Consider the following 20260-nt stretch of genomic DNA (forward strand, 5'->3'; position numbering starts at 1 on the left):
GGTTTGATCTAATTTCATATGTTCTGTTCCTGTGTTCTGTTTGTGTGGGGCTTTAAGGGGTGGGGTGTTCTTCTGAAGAACGAGTCCGCGCAGTGGGAACTGGGGGAAAAGTTCCCGAAGTTTGGAATTTGCAGGTCTTTGAGGCAGGAGCATCGGAGCAATACAAGCTTCTGAGCATTGCAGCAATACAAGACAGGAAACTTAAAACTTCTCTCTGTTTATTGCTTTTATGAACTACAATAATGTTTAAACAATAGAATTTGACTAGAGAAAGACAGATAACATCTTTGTCATTAAGAAATGTGTATAGTTATAAAGAGAAAGATACAGAGGAAGAGTGAGACAAATTCAATTCAGTTGATTTGTATAGCAATTTTCACAATTCATATTTCTTCAAAGCAGCTATGCATATATGTAAGTTCCTAATAAATCCCCGGTGTGTAAGCAAAAGGTGAGTGTGGAAAGGGAAAGTGTATAAAAACACATACTGTACAAATACAGTACATGGGTCAATGACGTGATGGGTCATTTTTTTTGTCCAAAGGCCTTAATAATAATAAAAACAAAACAAATATATAACATCCAAAGTATGTAAGGTAGTACAACTTGATCTCTTTTACTGAATCCAAAAGGTTTTAATTATATTTTACTACATATAAAGGTATTTTAAAGATTTTGAAGTGTCAAAAGGTCATTCGGTAAAACCGATATAGTAAATATTTAAATGGAATAATATTGTTTTTAATAACTAAAGGAACTACAATAATACAAATATAAAGCAGATAAGGCTCTTTTTTTTACATTTCCCCTTTTCTCCTTTCCCTGTGCAATGTTTTACTTGAATATGGAGTGTTTAGACTAGTCCAATAAATGATTACATTTATGAGATCAGTGATCTTTTTCTTCTGTGGTACACACTATATACTATCTCAACATCAATGTTAAATCAGTTTTTAAGTTTCAAATCAGTGGTTCCATCTTGTAAAAAATGACAAAAAACAGTGTTAATTGATTGTACAAACCACAAAATCTTATTGTTAACACCTATGTAAACTAAAAAAAATGGTTTCAAATATAGTTATATCTCCATTCTATTTTTTTTTACACTTTTAAAAACCTTATTCGTCAATGACCCACATATAAATGTTTGTCCATATTGAGTGACTAAGATGTTGGTCAACAAAATATAATTTTTTACATTAATTACAATGTCTTCTAATAAATCACTCAGGTGTTTTTCCTCTCATTCTGCAGCATTTGTAAATCAGCACGACTGTCACTATCAGATATGGACAAGCTGCCAGTGCAGAACTGAGTATGTGGAGGACAGAGATCTGAGAGTCTGAATGAGAGCCTGAAAAAGAGACACACAAACACTTTATCATGCACTATATCTGAGCGAGGGCATATGAAGAAATAAATCAGCTCACAGTTTCAGTGACTCTCACCTCTGACTGAGATCCAGCTCTTGGGAGACTCTCCTCTCTCTGGGTGTTTGCAGTAGTAGAAACCCTCATGTGACTTTGAGACAGTATAGATGATCATCTCTGTAGTTTGATTCTGGATGAGTGATCCATCTTTATAGAAATCAGCACTGAGGTTTGATAGGGTTGTATATTGATATAAACAGCGTAGAGTCAGATTATCTCCTTCAGTCACAGGATGAACAGGACTCTCCAGAATCACACCAACTACAGAAACACAGGAGACATGCAATATTTGAACAAAATCGCAACATAATAAAAACAAGACAAAATAAAAAAGAACTTTATATTTTCCACTGCCCACATGGTTTCTGTTTTTAGTGTATTGCTATGATGGTCTGGCTGGTTGTTCACTGGTCAACATCACACTACAGTATATCCTGCTCTTGTTTAAAGGTGCTCTAAGCGATGTCAAGCGTTTTTAAGGCCAAAACATTTTTTTCACATACAGCAAACATCTCCTCACCATCCACCAGCTGCCTGTCCCCTGAACACACTGTAAAAAAAAACGCGGTCCCAGGCTCCACAAATGGCAAGAAAAACAAACTGGGCTTACCCGCACCACCAAACATAACAAACTGTTCCAGCCAATAACCAACAAGAAGGATTTGGGGGTGGGGTTTGGGGGGTTAGTGCGCGGATGAGGAGGAGAGAGGGTCTAGCTAGCTTCCATTTTGTTTGACAATACTTCGAATGTCAACAAGAAGTGACGTCACCCAACATCACTTAGAGCACCTTTAATAAACTTGTGTATTGATTGTAAACTGTCAGTGAAATGAATAAAAACAGAAACACAGACTCACAGTGTACAGTGATATTAACAGGATGATAGTTCTCTCCAGATTCAGACTGACACCAGTAAACTCCAGTGTCTGATGGGACAGTGGATCTGATTGTACATGTAGATCCTGTTTGTGATCCCCGGCGTAATGATGAACAATCTTCCAGCCGGCCGATGTCTGTGTATCTTCTCACTGTCCATCCATCAGAGTTACTCTGGCCCTCACAGCTCAGAGAGAGAGAGTCAGATGTGAAGTGTTGAGTTCTGCTGGGACTGATGATCAGAGACACTGGAGGAGAAACACCTGACAAGACAATTACAGCTATAATTTGGAAATTGTCTTTATTAAAGATGAACCAAACATTTAAACTCTCTGTGTACTCACCAGTGACCCACAGTGGTTGTGTGTTGCTGTATGTTGTGTAAACGGCTGTTTTATCTCTCTCTGCTCTGCACACATAAACTCCTGTGTGTTTTAGATCAGCAGAACTGACAGTGTATTTTCCTCCAGCTCCTCTGCTGCTGTCTGAGAGGAGCTCATAATCATTCCTGCTCCCTGTATAAAGTCAGAATGTGTAGATTTAATATAAATTAAAATTTTAACTAAACTTGAACCTGAATACACTGGTTTACATTGGTGTAACTCAAATTACTCATTGTGGTTAGGTTGTTTTATTCAGGGTTTGATCAATGGCTCTTATGTTGTTACCGAGGAGTGACTGGTAATGAGGGATTGGGATCTCAAACTAGGTTTCACTGCTTGGTGCCCATGGAAGTGTTGCCCTTAAAACCAGTCTGTGTCTGGTTTCAGACATATTAAATTATATATTTCACTTCAATAAACCCTGTTCAGATGAAGCACATTATAACTGACCTGAGACAGTTTCAGTGAACCAGCTGAATGTCCAGCCTGTAGAGGAGCCGTTAACCTCACAGATCAGAGTCACTGGATCTCCTTCAGTCAACCACTTCTGAGGAGAAACACTTAAAACTGCTCTGGGAACTGAAATAGAGACATCACTCATTAATAACATGTTAAACTTGTGTGTGTTTATGAAGAGATGATCAAACTCACCTGATACTGTCAGTGTAACTTCATCACTGCGTTGTGACCAGCGTGATCCTTCAGTCTCTGTCCCATAACAGGAGTATTTACCTGCGTCAGACTCAGAAACAGAACTGATTGTGTGTTCCTGTCGGTCACTGAAAACACTGGTTGAAGCGTCTTTATACCAGTTGTACCACCAGCTAGTGACTCCTTCATCATATATGTCACATCTGAGAGTGACTGTCTCTCCTCTGAATACTTGATGATCAGGTTTAATGGTCACTTTGGGTTTTGGTCTTTCTGTAGAAAAACAAAAATAAACAATAATGTGATAAAATAATATATATAAAAACAATAAATTGTGTTTGAACAAATATTGTATTGTAAAACACATAATCAGGTTAGATTGAAGTGTTGTTCTCTAGCTGTTATAGTCACTTATCCTGTGTAGCGACAATCACTTCTGGGGAATAATGAACTCAAATGAAGGGAATATTCATGAGTTTATGAATATTATTTGCTTATCGTCTACAAAGATTAAATTACCCAAAAAGGGAATATTTGATCAATTTGTCGGGGTGACTTTTACCAGAATTAATTTCAGTTATCTAAACATACTGTTTGTCCCGCAAACTTTATGTAAGACTTCCTTATCAAATATCAATAAAAGTACCCTTCTTACAAACTCCAAGAAAGATTAATTTTCTGGCCGTGAACATTAATTTTCCTGTGTTTATAAAATTAAACTACTCAAGGTAGTAAATAATAAAAGCTATTTAGCTGAATCGTACTTCTCATTGACTTTGTAATATGAGCATTTAGACAGAAGCAATCAAGAATATAATGGTTTTAATAAAATGAAACTACAAATGAATCCTACATTTACACACGGAATACATATACAGAGTACAGCCAGTACTCAAGAGTGAGAGTGAGAGAAAGAGAGAGAGAGATAGAGAGAGAGAGAGAGATAGAGAGAGAGGATGAGCGAGAGAAAGTGATAAATATAGGAATAGGGAGAATAGGAATAGGGAGAGATCACAGAATGACCACAGTATGGCAAAATCACAGACAAGGTAACCTTTGAGAGACAACAAGAAATCAAATTGCATTAAAACTTGATAAAGCTAATACTTGCATATGGTTCTCTTTGTGTCGCTGAAGAAAGACAGTGTGAAAGAAAGAAAGTGTGTCGGTCTTTCGGAGCTGGGCATGTTCTCACGTTGCTTCCGGGGCGAGCAGACTCGCGGTCAATTTAAAGGTTCTACTTAAAGTTAAAGTTGCCGGCCGTTCACTTCACTGAACGTAGGAAATGTCCGAAGACGAAAATAAAGACAGAGATTTAAAGAAAAGAAAAGCAAAGAAAAGAAAAATGGAGAAAAACTCCCTAAGGAGTCGTGGGACAACTCTCACAGACGAAGTGCTCTGTCGCTGGATTTCCTGAGTCGATCTTTTATGGAGTTTCTTAACTCGCGCCTACTTCGCGTACGTGGACCAATCACCTTAGAGCATTCCGAGCGGGAAAAGTTATCTTTGTCCTGTTGGGACGCTCATCCGCATAGTTTATGGTGATGTCGAAATTCAGCAATTATACTCCAGCAAGATGGTACACATAGAATAATACATGTTACTGTAATCTCCTGTATACGGTTGGTTCAGTCGGAACGAGACGGTAGATACCAAGAATGATACCAAGAATGAAATATAAAACAGTTAAGGATACAAATTTACAATCAAATGCACAATTATAGGCATTTAAAGTTCACTCACTACAACTAGAAGTTCATAAACTAAGCTAATGAACAGGGAGCATGCAAAGGACACAGGAATATGTCGTCTACAGTATTTAAACGCGTATATTCTGGTTTTTCGGTGCAAGTCTATTTGTGTGTGTGTGTGTGTGTGTGTGTGTGTGTGTGTGTGTGTGTGTGTGTATGTGTGTGCGTGGAGTACACAACGGGGTGGCTTGGAATCCCTTTGATGCGGGCGAAGTAAGCAGAGGAGAAGGTATAATGGTGTGGGATTACAATTTTATTAAATGTTTAATTTAGTTTGCAACAGTAAAAGTTGAGTACATTGAAGTTAGCATTTTAAGGTTAAGTTAGGAGAATGGTATCAACAGTTTCTGCCAGACCTGTTTTATGCTGATTGGATTAGCTTTAGGTGAGACTTTCACCATTTGTCTTTAATGGCTCTGGGATGGCTCGTGGAACCGTAGTTCCTGGCCAATATCAGCATTTGAATAGTTACGCATATTCAATTGAAACTGGTAGCGCTCTCTGAGTAGGGTGTGTTCCTACTCATTTACATGCTTTGTTTGAATTTGTCTCCTCCTTCAAAAGTCCCTCCTCCTAAAATGCCTATAAGACACCATGCAAATTTATGTACGTCAGATTATGTTGGATTCCTGCAGCCACGTCAACGTGAAGTCCTCAATAAAGAATAAGTTCCGTTGAACGCGATCCCAACTGTCTCCTGGTCTTGCTTTGAAGAAAGAAAAACTTTACAACAGATGGTGCCGTGACCCGGATGGAGAAGAAGGAAACTCAAAGAATTTTAAGCTCAAAGAACTGAATCTTGAAACTTCAAGCTCAACAAAAGATCTGACAAAGATTGCCAGACTGAATCTTTCCAGCTTCCTCCAGATTGAAAACTTCAAGCTCCAAAAAAATCTCAATGCCTGACTGAGTTCCAGACTGAATCTTGAAACTTCAAGCTCAAAGATCTCAACAAAGCTGACTGAGTTCCAGACGAAATTTTTCTGTACAACCAACGATTCGGTGAGTTTCACTCCATTCAAAGAACCAATGCAGACCAGTACAAATGTGTTTTTTCCTCTGCGCCGTTCAGAGAAGAAGTTAACAAACAGCTGTAGAGTTTGGTTAACTAAAGATAAGCCTCTAAAAAAGTTTTTCTTTTAGAGATGAAATTTATCCTCTGTTGTTGGCAGGGAAGATTTAACAGTTACATGTTAATATTGTGCGTATGCTCTTGCTAGAGAAGTTAGCATCAAGTGCTAATAGTTGGTATCCTTTGCTTTAGGCAGAGAAGAATTAGCTTTACGTGCTAGTTATTTCTGTTGATCCTCTGTTCTTGTCGGCAGGGAAGTTAAGTGTGGTAATTTGGAAAGTTAACAATAGTTAATCTGTGTTAACAAGATTGTACCCTCTGTTTGTAAGACAGTAGAGAGAAGTTTTAGTGTTTTGTGATTGTTAAGTAACAAAGGAATTCACAAAATGGTTAGAAGGAATGCTAGGCTGATACCCACGACAGAGAAAGGTGGATTAGCAAGCCCGTTATGGAAAGACAATGAGTTTAAGTCTTTGTTAAGAGAGCACATGGACTCAATCGTGACTGAGGAAGTCAGATTGAATTTAACAAATAAATTTGGCATTGATACAGACAAACTATGGTCAATTGAAGATTGCAAGAAAGTGTTGGGTGCATGTATCAGGAAGAAAAATGTGAAAGGCATTATCTGTTGTCACAGAGAATTTAGCTTATCCATTGCACAAGAACAGGCTCAGTGTATTGCTACGTTAAACGATCAGAACAAACAATTGCAGACTCACATGTCCTGTCTCAAGACAAAGGTGGGCCATAACAAAGCCTCAACCAAATGTGATTTAGAAGACCAACAGTCAGATGAAAGCTATTCTGATTTACAGTCTTTTGATAGTATAGAGGACAATGTCAATGCAGATGTAAATGCAGTTGAAGTGTGCGGAGCTAGACAAAAGCCTCAGGGAAAAGGTGTTGATACAGTTCCATTTGCAACCCCCATATTGCAGCCACAAGCAGTCAAAACATCTTTAGGTCGTAAAGACATTGAGAGAATTGCTGAAAGTTTGCCATCAGCTCATAGTTTCATTGACGCTCACCTCTGACTGAGATCCAGCTCTTGGGAGACTCTCCTCTCTCTGGGTGTTTGCAGTAGTAGAAACCCTCATGTGACTTTGAGACAGTATAGATGATCATCTCTGTAGTTTGATTCTGGATGAGTGATCCATCTTTATAGAAATCACTGAGGTTTGATAGGGTTGTATATTGATATAAACAGCGTAGAGTCAGATTATCTCCTTCAGTCACAGGATGAACAGGACTCTCCAGAATCACACCAACTACAGAAACACAGGAGACATGCAATATTTGAACAAAATTGCAACATAATAAAAACAAGACAAAATAAAAAAAGAACTTTATATTTTCCACTGCCCACATGGTTTCTGTTTTTAGTGTATTGCTATGATGGTCTGGCTGGTTGTTCACTGGTCAACATCACACTACAGTATATCCTGCTCTTGTTTAAAGGTGCTCTAAGCGATGTCAAGCGTTTTTAAGGCCAAAACATTTTTTTCACATACAGCAAACATCTCCTCACCATCCACCAGCTGCCTGTCCCCTGAACACACTGTAAAAAAAAACGCGGTCCCAGGCTCCACAAATGGCAAGAAAAACAAACTGGGCTTACCCGCACCACCAAACATAACAAACTGTTCCAGCCAATAACCAACAAGAAGGATTTGGGGGTGGGGTTTGGGGGGTTAGTGCGCGGATGAGGAGGAGAGAGGGTCTAGCTAGCTTCCATTTTGTTTGACAATACTTCGAATGTCAACAAGAAGTGACGTCACCCAACATCACTTAGAGCACCTTTAATAAACTTGTGTATTGATTGTAAACTGTCAGTGAAATGAATAAAAACAGAAACACAGACTCACAGTGTACAGTGATATTAACAGGATGATAGTTCTCTCCAGATTCAGACTGACACCAGTAAACTCCAGTGTCCGATGGGACAGTGTATCTGATTGTACATGTAGATCCTGTTTGTGATCCCCGGCGTAATGATGAACAATCTTCCAGCCGGCCGATGTCTGTGTATCTTCTCACTTTCCATCCATCAGAGTTACTCTGGTCCTCACAGCTCAGAGAGAGAGAGTCAGATGTGAAGTGTTGAGTTCTGCTGGGACTGATGATCAGAGACACTGGAGGAGAAACGCCTGACAAGACAATTACAGCTATAATTTGGAAATTGTCTTTATTAAAGATGAACCAAACATTTAAACTCTCTGTGTACTCACCAGTGACCCACAGTGGTTGTGTGTTGCTGTATGTTGTGTAAACGGCTGTTTTATCTCTCTCTGCTCTGCACACATAAACTCCTGTGTGTTTTAGATCAGCAGAACTGACAGTGTATTTTCCTCCAGCTCCTCTGCTGCTGTCTGAGAGGAGCTCATAATCATTCCTGCTCCCTGTATAAAGTCAGAATGTGTAGATTTAATATAAATTACATTTTTAACTAAACTTGAACCTGAATACACTGGTTTACATTGGTGTAACTCAAATTACTCATTGTGGTTAGGTTGTTTTATTCAGGGTTTGATCAATGGCTCTTATGTTGTTACCGAGGAGTGACTGGTAATGAGGGATTGGGATCTCAAGCTAGGTTTCACTGCTTGGTGCCCATGGAAGTGTTGCCCTTAAAACCAGTCTGTGTCTGGTTTCAGACATATTAAATTATATATTTCACTTCAATAAACCCTGTTCAGATGAAGCACATTATGACTGACCTGAGACAGTTTCAGTGAACCAGCTGAATGTCCAGCCTGTAGAGGAGCCGTTAACCTCACAGATCAGAGTCACTGGATCTCCTTCAGTCAACCACTTCTGAGGAGAAACACTTAAAACTGCTCTGGGAACTGAAATAGAGACATCACTCATTAATAACATGTTAAACTTGTGTGTGTTTATGAAGAGATGATCAAACTCACCTGATACTGTCAGTGTAACTTCATCACTGCGTTGTGACCAGCGTGATCCTTCAGTCTCTGTCCCATAACAGGAGTATTTACCTGCGTCAGACTCAGAAACAGAACTGATTGTGTGTTCCTGTCGGTCACTGAAAACACTGGTTGAAGCGTCTTTATACCAGTTGTACCACCAGCTAGTGACTCCTTCATCATATATGTCACATCTGAGAGTGACTGTCTCTCCTCTGAATACTTGATGATCAGGTTTAATGGTCACTTTGGGTTTTGGTCTTTCTGTAGAAAAACAAAAAATAAACAATAATGTGATAAAATAATATATATAAAAACAATAAATTGTGTTTGAACAAATATTGTATTGTAAAACACATAATCAGGTTAGATTGAAGTGTTGTTCTCTAGCTGTTATAGTCACTTATCCTGTGTAGCGACAATCACTTCTGGGGAATAATGAACTCAAATGAAGGGAATATTCATGAGTTTATGAATATTATTTGCTTATCGTCTACAAAGATTAAATTACCCAAAAAAGGAATATTTGATCAATTTGTCGGGGTGACTTTTACCAGAATTAATTTCAGTTATCTAAACATACTGTTTGTCCCGCAAACTTTATGTAAGACTTCCTTATCAAATATCAATAAAAGTACCCTTCTTACAAACTCCAAGAAAGATTAATTTTCTGGCCGTGAACATTAATTTTCCTGTGTTTATAAAATTAAACTACTCAACGTAGTAAATAATAAAAGCTATTTAGTTGAATCGTACTTCTCATTGACTTTGTAATATGAGCATTTAGACAGAAGCAATCAAGAATATAATGGTTTTAATAAAATGAAACTACAAATGAATCCTACATTTACACACGGAATACATATACAGAGTACAGCCAGTACTCAAGAGTGAGAGAGAGAGAGAGAGAGAGAGAGAGAGAGAGAGAGAGAGAGAGAGAGAGAGAGATACAGTAGAGAGAGAGAGAGAGAGAGGATGAGCGAGAGAAAGTGATAAATATAGGAATAGGGAGAATAGGAATAGGGAGAGATCACAGAATGACCACAGTATGGCAAAATCACAGACAAGGTAACCTTTGAGAGACAACAAGAAATCAAATTGCATTAAAACTTGATAAAGCTAATACTTGCATATGGTTCTCTTTGTGTCGCTGAAGAAAGACAGTGTGAAAGAAAGAAAGTGTGTCGGTCTTTCGGAGCTGGGCATGTTCTCACGTTGCTTCCGGGGCGAGCAGACTCGCGGTCAATTTAAAGGTTCTACTTAAAGTTAAAGTTGCCGGCCGTTCACTTCACTGAACGTAGGAAATGTCCGAAGACGAAAATAAAGACAGAGATTTAAAGAAAAGAAAAGAAAAGAAAAATGGAGAAAAACTCCCTAAGGAGTCGTGGGACAACTCCACAGACGAAGTGCTCTGTCGCTGGATTTCCTGAGTAGATCTTTTATGGAGTTTCTTAACTCGCGCCTACTTCGCGTACGTGGACCAATCACCTTAGAGCATTCCGAGCGGGAAAAGTTATCTTTGTCCTGTTGGGACGCTCATCCGCATAGTTTATGGTGATGTCGAAATTCAGCAATTATACTCCAGCAAGATGGTACACATAGAATAATACATGTTACTGTAATCTCCTGTATACGGTTGGTTCAGTCGGAACGAGACGGTAGATACCAAGAATGATACCAAGAATGAAATATAAAACAGTTAAGGATACAAATTTACAATCAAATGCACAATTATAGGCATTTAAAGTTCACTCACTACAACTAGAAGTTCATAAACTAAGCTAATGAACAGGGAGCATGCAAAGGACACAGGAATATGTCGTCTACAGTATTTAAACGCTTATATTCTGGTTTTTCGGTGCAAGTCTTTTTGTGTGTTTGTGTGTGTGTGTGTGTGTGTGTGTGTGTGTGTATGTGTGTGCGTGGAGTACACAACGGGGTGGCTTGGAATCCCTTTGATGCGGGCGAAGTAAGCAGAGGAGAAGGTATAATGGTGTGGGATTACAATTTTATTAAATGTTTAATTTAGTTTGCAACAGTAAAAGTTGAGTACATTGAAGTTAGCAATTTAAGGTTAAGTTAGGAGAATGGTATCAACAGTTTCTGCCAGACCTGTTTTATGCTGATTGGATTAGCTTTAGGTGAGACTTTCACCATTGTCTTTAATGGCTCTGGGATGGCTCGTGGAACCGTAGTTCCTGGCCAATATCAGCATTTGAATAGTTACGCATATTCAATTGAAACTGGTAGCGCTCTCTGAGTAGGGTGTGTTCCTACTCATTTACATGCTTTGTTTGAATTTGTCTCCTCCTTCAAAAGTCCCTCCTCCTAAAATGCCTATAAGACACCATGTAAATTTATGTACGTCAGATTATGTTGGATTCCTGCAGCCACGTCAACGTGAAGTCCTCAATAAAGAATAACTTCCGTTGAACGCGATTCCAACTGTCTCCTGGTCTTGCTTTGAAGAAAGAAAAACTTTACAACAGATGGTGCCGTGACCCGGATGGAGAAGAAGGAAACTCAAAGAATTTTAAGCTCAAAGAACTGAATCTTGAAACTTCAAGCTTAACAAAAAATCTGACAAAGATTGCCAGACTGAATCTTTCCAGCTTCCTCCAGATTGAAAACTTCAAGCTCCAAAAAAATCTCAATGCCTGACTGAGTTCCAGACTGAATCTTGAAACTTCAAGCTCAAAGATCTCAACAAAGCTGACTGAGTTCCAGACTGAATCTTGAAACTTCAAGCTCAAAGATCTCAACAAAGCTGACTGAGTTCCAGACGAAATTTTTCTGTACAACCAACGATTCGGTGAGTTTCACTCCATTCAAAGAACCAATGCAGACCAGTACAAATGTGTTTTTTCCTCTGCGCCGTTCAGAGAAGAAGTTAACAAACAGCTGTAGAGTTTGGTTAACCCCCTGAGGTCGGCTATCGCGCCGGCGCGATAGGCTCGTTTTTTTCCATATGAGTGCAAAAAAAAAAATAAAAAAAAAATATTAATTTTTATCTTATATGCTTGTGTTATACATCAATCGATCCTGTTTAGTGTGTTTTTTTTTTGTGTATGCTCATAATAAAAACAAAGTGTTGTGCTTTTCGCCAAATAAAGAAAAATAAACATGATGCGAGTTCTGCCTACTCTCCGTCAGTGAAGTCAATTCTGAAACGCGTCCGAAAATGAACTGTAACTCAGCGAATACTCAGTCAAACAGGCATACAGTCACACAGGCATGAAGCTTGAATTCTCTTCTTTCAAATGAAGTAATTTTTATAAAAAACAAATATTCACAGTTTATATAATATGTATGTAAAGAGAGAGATGTCAGTCGTTCTCATCTCAGCTAATTAAGTTTTAATGTGACTCCGCCTACGGAGACCGCGCTATTCAAACGCAAATGTGAGGCGATCCATACAAACCTGTGAAACGCCCACATCCGCTGGATAAGGCCGGTGAAACACTGGATGCGTGGCGTAAGCGTCTCAGCTGCGTGGCGTGTCCGTTTTTATTTCGGCTCCCATCCATGTTAACAGTTTAGAGTTTGCATACTGCCTGTGTGAGACGCGCGTCTCAGGCGCGGCACGAGCCGCGTGGAAAACGCGTGCATTCTAGAAATAGAACCGACGCCTATTTTTCACGCGACACGCAAGCGTCTTGGAAGCGTTTCCATGCAAAATTGAATAGGAAAATCTGTTTATTTGTCATTTTGACACGAATACATATTAATAAATGTCCTTTTGATGTTTAAAAGTGTCTAGGTTTTGACATAAATGCAAATATAAATGTAATTTTACAAAATATGATCGATTTTCAAATACTGCTGTATTGAATGAACAGCTTTTAGCAAACTCTATTGCTATACTGAGATGAGGAATATATACTGTATGTGTTTTGTCAAAAATAAAGTCATCAACTAACTAATGAATCCTTTACTTTGAAATACGTATGATAAAATGTATACTTTAGTTTTGAAAGACGTTGACTAGTTTTGAAAAGATTATAAAGTATGTATGTGCATGCATATATATATGTGTGTGTGTATATATGAAGAGTTCAGATGCAAAAGCCTCTAAATGCCATCTGAAATTTTCTCCTAGAATGATCATTTTTATGAAGCTTGTATATTTAAGTTAGCTATAGGTGACACGTCACCTGAATGAATGGCTCATTAAGTATGCAGGGACGTAGTCTCACCAGGTGTGAACTACTACATATGCATGATGCTGTTGGAGCGTTTACGCCCCATCCGCATATTGGCTTTCCAAACTAAAAGTGTTTCACAAAACTAAAATCAATGTATCGTTTTTTTGTGGATGATTAGGCAGGATGATTTTCATATCATTTTGAAGAAAAAACACTAGGCGATGAAATCCATTAGTCAAAAGTCTTATTGCCACATATTTAGTATGTGTTTTGTGGCCTTATTTCAGAAACTTTAGTTTTTAGTTTTTTCAATAACCACGCATAAACATTATTCTCTCAAAAATGCAGACATGTACATTCTTGTTGCTCACATATTATGGTAGCCCTGTTTGTGCTAAATAGTGTGTAATTTTTTTTTGCCATTAATATGTTTATAAGCAACTGAAAAAAGCACAAATGTCAGGGCATGTCAGAACATCTCAAGGACCCCAAAAACACCCCAGACCCCAGAGGGTTAACTAAAGATTAGCCTCTAAAAAAGTTTTTCTTTTAGAGATGAAATTTATCCTCTGTTGTTGGCAGGGAAGATTTAACAGTTACATGTTAATATTGTGTGTATGCTCTTGCTAGAGAAGTTAGCATCAAGTGCTAATAGTTGGTATCCTTTGCTTTAGGCAGAGAAGAATTAGCTTTACGTGCTAGTTATTTCTGTTGATCCTCTGTTCTTGTCAGCAGGGAAGTTAAGTGTGGTAATTTGGAAAGTTAACAATAGTTAAGCTGTGTTAACAAGATTGTACCCTCTGTTTGTAAGACAGTAGAGAGAAGTTTTAGTGTTTTGTGATTGTTAAGTAACAAAGGAAGTCACAAAATGGTTAGAAGGAATGCTAGGCTGATACCCACGACAGAGAAAGGTGGATTAGCAAGCCCGTTATGGAAAGACAATGAGTTTAAGTCTTTGTTAAGAGAGCACATGGACTCAATCGTGACTGAGGAAGTCAGACTGAATTTAACAAAGAAATTTGGCATTGATGCAGACAAACTGTGGTCAATTGAAGATTGCAAGAAAGTGTTGGGTGCATGTATCAGGAAGAAAAATGTGAAAGGCATTATCTGTTGTCACAGAGAATTTAGCTTATCCATTGCACAAGAACAGGCTCAGTGTATTGCTACGTTAAACGATCAGAACAAACAATTGCAGACTCACATGTCCTGTCTCAAGACAAAGGTGGGCCATAACAAAGCCTCAACCAAATGTGATTTAGAAGACCAACAGTCAGATGAAAGCTATCCTGATTTACAATCGTTTGATAGTATAGAGGACAATGTCAATGCAGATGTAAATGCAGTTGAAGTGTGCGGAGCTAGACAAAAGCCTCAGGGAAAAGGTGTTGATACAGTTCCATTTGCAACCCCCATATTGCAGCCACAAGCAGTCAAAACATCTTTAGGTCGTAAAGACATTGAGAGAATTGCTGAAAGTTTGCCATCAGTGCAAAGAAATTTTTCTGAGTTTAAGAGAGCATTGTTCAGTAAAATGCATCTTTACGACATGTCGTTGCCGGAAGTTACACAGCTGATGTCACAAATTCTAACTGAATCTGAATTCAACAATTTTGAGTCTGCTGTTACTTCCGAACTGCAACCTGTCAGTAAAGGCGATTTGAGAGAAGGTGTTTTGAAAATCCTAAAGAATATCTTAGGACACAAAATCGATTGGTCGAGAGTTACTAGCTGTGTACAAGAGAAATAAGAAACTGTGAGTGAATATACTGAGAGGTTCTGTCAGGTAGCTGCAGTGTACAGTGGAATTGCAGACACTCCAGAAAAGGTGTTAGGTGATAATGGCCCTTTGGTTCGCACATGGTTTCATTGTCTTTTGCCAGAACACAGAAAGGTGTTGCCTTACTTAAACATCACATGGTCCAGTAGAACCCTGCAAAACAACTTGGACAAGTTAGCTACATGGGAAAGAGACTCTGATGTCAAGGCAAGGGTAAAAATTGCAGCAGCATCCTTTAAGATCAATTCAGAGAAACAGAAACGCAAATGTCCTAGAGAAGCCAGTTGTTCTTACTGTGGCAAGCACGGACATTTTGGAAAAGAATGTAGGAAAAACAAAAAGAACTTTAACGAAGTTAACAAGGTTAATCAGCTTCTGCTTAGCCTGCTTGATATTCTGAAGCAGCCCCTCCCCTCCTCGTTAAACTTGTGGGGCAACTTGATACAGTGTTAACCATTTAGGCTGTGAGTGCTTAATTTCCCCAGTAACTCACAACAAAGATGAAAGACTTATTTTTGTTTAATAGAACAAAAGGAAAGTGACTGTCTCAGCCTTTGTTTGGGGGACATTAAGTAAGACTCACAGCCTTAAATGTTATACCACAGAAACATTACAATCAGACACCATCCTCTGTTATGATGCCTACTAGGACTGATGTTTCACTGGAGAATGGAAATGTGCCAATTTTCTCACACACTGTACAGGGTGTACACAACACAGGGACAGAATAGGACACGGACAAGGGAGGTGCCCTGGGAAGAACTGAACGCAACAGGCTTCGGGGGTGAACCCAGGGTGAAGACACTACCTCATAGGCCTTTCCCCATTTAGTCCATCCTTACCTCACTGGTCCATAGGTGTCGAATCAATTAAGATTAGGAAAAGAAAAAACATTATACGATCACAATGTTTTCTGTAATATAGTTATATGTAAAAACTATATGGTCACCAGAAGTTTTAGACGTAAAACCACTATACGATCAAATGACTTATGGAAGAATGAAGTCTATGCATGAATACTGCTGGTCTGCCGTTTCTTTGTTTTATTGTGTTACAGGTATGTGTTGATGTCTTCGCAAGCGGAAACCTGGTGTAAATCATCACCTCAGATTTCCATGAACAAGCCTCATGAGGGACGAGTCATCAGAGCGACTCTACGTGGGAAATGGACTCTACAGGAAACAGACTTCACAGCAATTCAGGCGCCATGGACTTTAAAGACTTCCACTCTTATGCTACATGGTTTTCTGTGTAATCATGTAGTTTATACGACATTTCACACCCTGCGTCGTATGTGTCAACAGTTATGGTTTTGAGAAGAACTATGACACTCATGTAAATCAAGGACACAACACAGAATATGTTATACGTGCCTGTAACTTACACAAGTTACAAGAATGAACTTGCTATGTGCCTGTAACTTACACCAGTTACAAGAATTAACTTTTAAGTGTCTAAATTTGTATATTATGTGAGAGTTTTTAAGAACTCCCAAAGGGGGAAATGTGGGATTACAATTTTATTAAATGTTTAATTTAGTTTGCAACAGTAAAAGTTGAGTACATTGAAGTTAGCATTTTAAGGTTAAGTTAGGAGAATGGTATCAACAGTTTCTGCCAGACCTGTTTTATGCTGATTGGATTAGCTTTAGGTGAGACTTTCACCATTTGTCTTTAATGGCTCTGGGATGGCTCGTGGAACCATAGTTCCTGGCCAATATCAGCATTTGAATAGTTACGCATATTCAATTGCAACTGGTAGCGCTCTCTGAGTAGGGTGTGTTCCTACTCATTTACATGCTTTGTTTGAATTTGTCTCCTCTTTCAAAAGTCCCTCCTCCTAAAATGCCTATAAGACACTATGTAAATTTATGTACGTTAGATTATGTTGGATTCCTGCAGCCACGTCAACTCGAAGTCCTCAATAAAGAATAACTTCCGTTGAACGCGATCCCAACTGTCTCCTGGTCTTGCTTTGAAGAAAGAAAAACTTTACAACAATGGCCTCTGGAGAGGCTCATAGAGTTGTAACAGTGTCAGAAAGCAATCTAAACCCAGCCATGTCGGAGCCATGACGGTAATTTAGATCGTCAAGAGTCTTGATTTACATTTCTGAGTCCAGAGTGTAAAAGCAAGAAGGAATGTGCATTGTGTGCAGGGAGAGACAGAATCATGATTCTAGCCCATTCGTTACATCTGTGTCTTATGAAATCATTTGTGCATTATGAAAGCAAAATACTGCAAAGTCAGAGTTGGAAACATCTGTCAGTATAAAACTGGCAAAAAGCTTGAGTAGTTAAAAAAAGTGTTTCAGCAGAAGATCTCGTCCTCTTATACTGTAGTTCAATCCACCGTCTCACAACAGCAACATCTACAGCCGCAGTCAAAGAGACACAACATTCAACAATGTCACGAACTGCAGCAGTTTACATGAAAAAGAGTTGCAGAGATGAAACACATCATGACTACTGTCTCAAGCTGCTCTGAGACGCAAAGGTAAAGGATCCAAATTAATAAACAGAGTAATCCAAAGACGTGATCCAAATCCAGGCAAGGGTACACAGGCAAGCAGTCCATACAAACAAAGGACAACAAAGGTGTAAAGACCCCCCTATGTGGAGTTCAACCCACATCCTTTAGGTTAGTAGCCCTGAGCTCAACGCAGGGTTTCACACCACCTACATCCACACCAGCAGTCAGAGACACACATCAGTTACTAAAGGGTTACAAATTGTCATTGTTGTTCAAATTACTTTGTTGTTGCAGGTCCAGCAACTCTAATAATTTCTATTAAATCTGTAGACAAATGTCAAAAGATATTTTATATTTCTAAATTCTGCATAAAAATGTTTTCATATGAGTGAATGATTTTTGGTGTTTTTGTCACACATCAGAACCGTCTGTTTGGTGTTACAACACATGAATCATTTATATAACTTGTTTAAAAAGCTGTATTTATAATCATGACACTCATTTCATTGCTGGTGTCACAAGATGAAGATGAGGGAAGACGGACTGAAGACAAGGTTATCAAATATAAACAAGTTTTAACCTGATTTGAACCAGGTTTAAACTACACCGGTCCCTGGTTTGTAACAGAATCACACATTTGTGATGAAATTTATGAATCAAATTCACTCACCTTGAGTGTGTCCAGACTGGAAGTGTGAAATCAGCACTAAAAACACTAAAGTAAAAAAAAAAAAAAAAAATCATGAAATATTGTGCATTTTAAATGTTTCTATAAAGATCATCAAACTCATCCATTAACCTGTTTCTTTTTTTTTTCTTGTGATCTTACTTGCAAAGTTCTTCCCGTGAAGTAACCGGCTGTGTTTCTAGGGGTCTCTGTATGTCTTTTGTGTGTAAATTAGCTTTAGGTATAAAGGTCTGTCCCACAGACAGATATTTGGGTTCAGACTCTCTGAAGACAGACTAACATCATTGCTGAAGAATGTGCTGCTCTGATACCTTCAGTAAATTCTTCTCTCCAAAAGAACTTATTTTTTGTACAGGAGAAATCTACTACACTGGCAAGCCACCAAAGTTACAGTTCAGCCAAATACAGGAAAATCTGACAATTATTACACTGTGAACATGGAGCTGATTGACTTTCTATTATACTTTACACATAAAAATGTCACTCTTGCATGTTTCAGCTTCACAACACAGAAATGTTTAATTTCTCTTTAAAGGATAATTCCGGTATTTAGCACTTTGAGTCTCTTTTCTAGTTTGTTTTGGATGAACTAGAGTGGTGGACACAGAAATTTTGACGAGACAGGACCCTGTCTCGACTTTTTGACTCGTTTAGAATCGCCTTTGACTGCTTCAGAGTGGCTGGCTACAGGCATGCACTAACATGTCCTTAAAACAACCCTTAACGTTCGTTTTCAAAACTGTGCAACTCACCGAGTGGTTAGTGGTGTTCGTTGATGTTCCAAAACATGTAGCGTAGCGAAATACAGTTTCTGTCGTGTTTTATTTGGCATTTTGTAAAATCCCATTGATTTCTGTTGGAGGACTCATTGCTCGTTGATATTACTGCACTTCAGACTCAAATATCGAGCGGAAGTTTATACGCGGTTGTGAGGTATCTGAAAAAATAGTTCCACTATAGCAAATAACACGGATTGAAATCATACATTGCGCCGATATACAGGTATTTGTTTTTAATAATCAACGAACACCACTAACCACTAACCACTCGTGAGTCGCACAGTTTTGAAAACGAATGTTAAGGGTTGTTTTAAGGACATGTTAGTGCATGCCTGTAGCCAGCCACTCTGAAGCAGTCAAAGGCGATTCTAAACGAGTCAAAAAGTCGAGACAGGACCCATCGTCCACCGCTCTAGTTCATCCAAAACAAACCAGAAAAGAGACTCAAAGTGTTAAATACTGGAATTATCCTTTAAGTCTTTCTTCTAATTTGTAGATCTAGTGGCTCCTGGATGAGTGTTTCTGTAAAAACCTTTTAGAGTCTGAAAACAGTGACAATAATAACAATTAACTCATATAAACTCTTACTAACTGCATACTAGTGAACATCTAAAGACTAGTGAGTATCAACCTAATGCATCTCGACAGCAAACTGTACAAAACTAACCAACAGAAATGATTGAGCAAACACCATTACAAAGCATTAAACTGAGTGAGTGAAGAAACAGACTGACCCAACCACAACAGAGTGCATTTCTCTTTCACAAACACCACTAACTGCACACTTCTCTCAAACTCGTCTTTCACTCATTTATCATGAACTAAAGCTGGATTTGAAGCTCTGAGAGCATGAAAACAAAACAAAACTAAACAAAACAAAAAACACCAGGAACACAATCCTATTCATAAAATAAGTGCAATTATTTTCAGAGGAAATAATACTCACAGAGCAGAAGAGGGAGTTGACTGAGCTCCATACTGACTGAATAATGACTGATGGTTAAAGACAGACTGAATTAAAGCCTCAAGACTTCCTGTCAGATCTTTTGATACATGATGACAGATTAAAGAAGGCATACAAATGTACCTCATGTGTTACAGAAAACCTTTTTAAGAAGTTGATAATCTTGTAACATGTCACGCAAGTTTCCTACTGAAATGTTGTGAACAGCATAAATTTGCCATTACGAGAAGTATACTCTTGTGTTTAATGGAAACGGAATCATAACTTTGATGGATCTTTATTGTAATAATGTTATTATATGTATTCATAACTTTATAAGTTTACAGCTGCTGTTCCTCCC

General features: G+C 38.5%; 1 protein-coding gene across 1 annotated transcript; it reads right to left on the reverse strand.

The window, feature by feature from the left end:
* Positions 1–203: 203 nt before the first annotated feature.
* LOC307158448 (Fc receptor-like protein 5) lies at positions 204–9242 on the reverse strand. The gene is made up of 10 exons (XM_079871021.1): positions 8884–9242; positions 8395–8565; positions 8032–8313; positions 7195–7434; positions 3341–3613; positions 3140–3268; positions 2651–2821; positions 2288–2569; positions 1449–1691; positions 204–1354 (listed from the first exon to the last, which is right to left on the reverse strand). Exons 1-10 carry the CDS (start codon positions 9041–9043, stop codon positions 1224–1226), a joined length of 2082 nt encoding a protein of 693 aa, XP_079727147.1. The 5' UTR covers positions 9044–9242; the 3' UTR covers positions 204–1223.
* Between the last annotated feature and the right edge of the window lie 11018 nt (positions 9243–20260).

The sequence above is a fragment of the Squalius cephalus genome (assembly GCF_949319135.1).
Source record: "Squalius cephalus genome assembly, chromosome: 1".
NCBI lineage: Eukaryota > Metazoa > Chordata > Actinopteri > Cypriniformes > Leuciscidae > Squalius > Squalius cephalus.